The sequence below is a fragment of the Formica exsecta genome, unplaced genomic scaffold (assembly GCF_003651465.1).
Source record: "Formica exsecta isolate Colony F162 unplaced genomic scaffold, ASM365146v1 scaffold635, whole genome shotgun sequence".
Classification (NCBI taxonomy): Eukaryota; Metazoa; Arthropoda; class Insecta; order Hymenoptera; family Formicidae; genus Formica; species Formica exsecta.
The window spans coordinates 18374-21211 of NW_021853397.1; the positions used below are offsets into that span (position 1 = coordinate 18374).

At 34.3% G+C, this 2838-nt stretch overlaps 1 protein-coding gene across 1 annotated transcript; it reads left to right on the forward strand.

Annotated features, from left to right (window-relative positions):
- The first annotated feature begins 442 nt into the window (after positions 1–442).
- On the forward strand, positions 443–943 carry LOC115242805. The gene has a single exon (XM_029819345.1). The coding sequence runs from the start codon at positions 443–445 to the stop codon at positions 941–943; it is 501 nt and encodes a 166-aa protein (XP_029675205.1).
- The last annotated feature ends 1895 nt before the right edge of the window (positions 944–2838 follow it).

The following is a 2838-nucleotide window of genomic DNA, read 5'->3' on the forward strand; positions in this document are numbered from 1 at the left end:
TTCTTATGAAAAATAATATTTAGGAGGTTTCTAGCATGTTGTATGAATATTAATGCAACATCACGCGCAAGGTCTTTGGGATGTTAATGGACATCACAACGTGAGACGAAAGACGCACAATGTATCATGTCAGGTCGGAAGACAATCCTGCTGATCTTTTATCTAGAGGAGTGCATCCTGAAAAACTGAAAAATCAAAAAATTTGTGGGAATTTCCACAATTTTTACATCAAAATTTAGCATTTGTGCCATTCAGCAACGAAAACCTTCAAGAAGATATAATAGAAAAACGAACTATAAATTTATTTGTTCATGGTGAAAAGGAAAATAGTTATTTAGACATTATCAAAAGATTTTCGTCATTGTCGCGATTAAAGCGAGTGGTCGCGTATTGTTTACGTTTCAGAAATAATGATAAGAAACATACTTTACCAAAATCGAAGATGATAACTGTAGAAGAATTAGATCATGCCATGAAGATACTCATCAGTGGCTGTCAAGGCCATAGTTTTGCACAAGAGTTGCATAGTCTTCGTGTGCAATCGCAATTGCATTCAAAAAGCAAAATAATTGCACTGCATCCATTCTTGGATGAGGATGGTATCATTCGTGTGGGTGGAAGGCTTTGCAATGCATCCATAGAATATTCACAGAAATACCCCATCATTTTACCAAACAAACATCATCTCACTAAATTGATAATTAGGGATATACACTATAAAAATCTACATGCGGGACCACAAACTGTTTTGGCGATGATGCGTAACAATTATTGGCCAATTTCGGGCAGAGGGGCAATACGTCGCGTATTTCGATCTTGCATAGTATGTTTTCGTTCAAAACCGATAACTGCAAAGCAATTAATGGGCAATTTGCCGGCAGTACGAGTAACTCAACAGTCGCGGGCGTTTTTATATACAGGTGTGGATTATGCAGATATTTAGCAGAACAGTTTATTAGCTCGAAGTTTATTCCTCCGTATTCACCTCACATAGGCGGATTGTGGGAAGCAGCCGTGAAGTCGGCAAAAATTCTCATGCGAAAAATTATCGGCACAACGCCGTTGAGCTTCGAGGAACTATATGTATGTGTGTGGGCGTGTGTGTGTGTGTGCGCGCGCGCGCGTGTGCGTGTGTGTGTACACACGTGTACAAAAAAATAAATGGCGCGCGCGTAGCGCGCGCTGCGTGCTAGTCCTCTATAAAAAAAGTCATTTGTACCGAGAAGTGTGCGTTTTGAGTCGATATGTATCGCACGTATTGTTGCCATTTTACCGCGTGTCTGATTGGTTGTCGAGTTGCGCGGCGAGCTTGTTGTATTTACGCTTGCTTCACTCGTGTCGTTTGACAGTTTGACAGTTTATGTCTTTTGACAGTTTGACAGTTAAAGAAAATAGAGTTAAAGAAAACAAAGTTAAATATATTTAATTAATATAGAGAGAAAAAGGAAGAAGAAAAGACGAATAAAAGAGAAAGAGAAAGAGAGAGAGAGAGGGAGAGAGAGAGAGAGAGAGAGGGAGAGAGAAAGAGCAATGGCAAAAAAAGGAAAGTGTATTTTAAATTACAGAAGAGGAAGAATAAGCAAAAAAGAGAGAGAGAGAGAGAAAGAGTTAAAATTGAAGAAGAAGATGTATAAGCAAAAGAGTGGAGGAAGAGAGAAATAGATAGAAGGAAAAAAAAAGAAGAATATATATATTATCAGGTAATAATATTGTTTAGTATTATTAAATATATTGTTAAATATTATTAAGAAATATTATTAAAAATTATTATTATTATCTATTTTATTTAATTTTAAGACAGAGAGAGAAAGAGAGAAAGAAAGAGCGAAGGCAAAAGAGGATAGTTTATTTAAAATTAAAGAAGAGGAAGAACAAGCAAAAGAGAGAGAGAGAGAGTGAGAAAGAGAGAAAGAAAGAGTTAAAATAAAAAAAAAAGTATAAGCAAGAGGACTGAGGAGGGGGAGAGAGCTGTTGAGGGAGAGTGAGAGGATAGAGAGAGAGAGAGCGAGAGAGGGAGGTGGGAAAGAGAGAGAGAGAGACAAAGAGAGACCGGAGGAAGAAAAAAGGAGGAAGAATATGATATTAGGTAATAATATTTATGATATTAGTCAGTTATATTGGTTTATTGGTTGACGTATATGATTTTGTGCATATATCATTAAAAATGTTTAAATGGAAAAAAATTTCGACAAAACTGAAATTTGTAAATTACAATTTAAATTTCTATAAAGATAAGTGTATTAAAAAGTAAAGATATTAACATAAAAAATTAGGATCATTAAATAAGTTTCGTCTATAAAAAAAGTTATTTGTACCGAGAAGTGTGCGTTTTGAGTCAATATGTATCGCACGTATTGTTGCCATTTTACCGCGTGTCTGATTGGTTGTCGAGTTGCGCGGCAAGCTTGTTGTATTTACGCTTGCTTCACTCGTGTCGTTTGACAGTTTGACAGTTTGACAGTTAAAAAATATTACTAAAAATTATTAATTTTATCTAATTTATTTAATTTTAAGAGAGTGAGAGAAAGAGAGAAAGAAAGAGTGAAGGCAACAAAAGGATAGTTTATTTAAAATTAAAGAAGAGGAAGAACAAGCAAGAGAGAGAGAGAGGGAGAGAGAGAAAGAGTTAAAATAAAATAAGAAAAAGTATAAGCAAGAAAGAGGGACAGAGACAAAAGGAAAAAATTTACCTTATTTTTATATAATCGTTATAGATTATACATTTAAGTTATAGATTATACATTTTTAGAAATATATAAACTCATTTAAGAAACACTTAATTAACTTTATTATAACAAAAAGATAACACGATAAACATTAAAAGATAAACACTTTAAA

Bases quoted from the DNA above. Each gene is read 5' to 3' on its own strand.
- LOC115242805 (XM_029819345.1), top strand. From the start codon at position 443: ATGATAACTGTAGAAGAATTAGATCATGCCATGAAGATACTCATCAGT.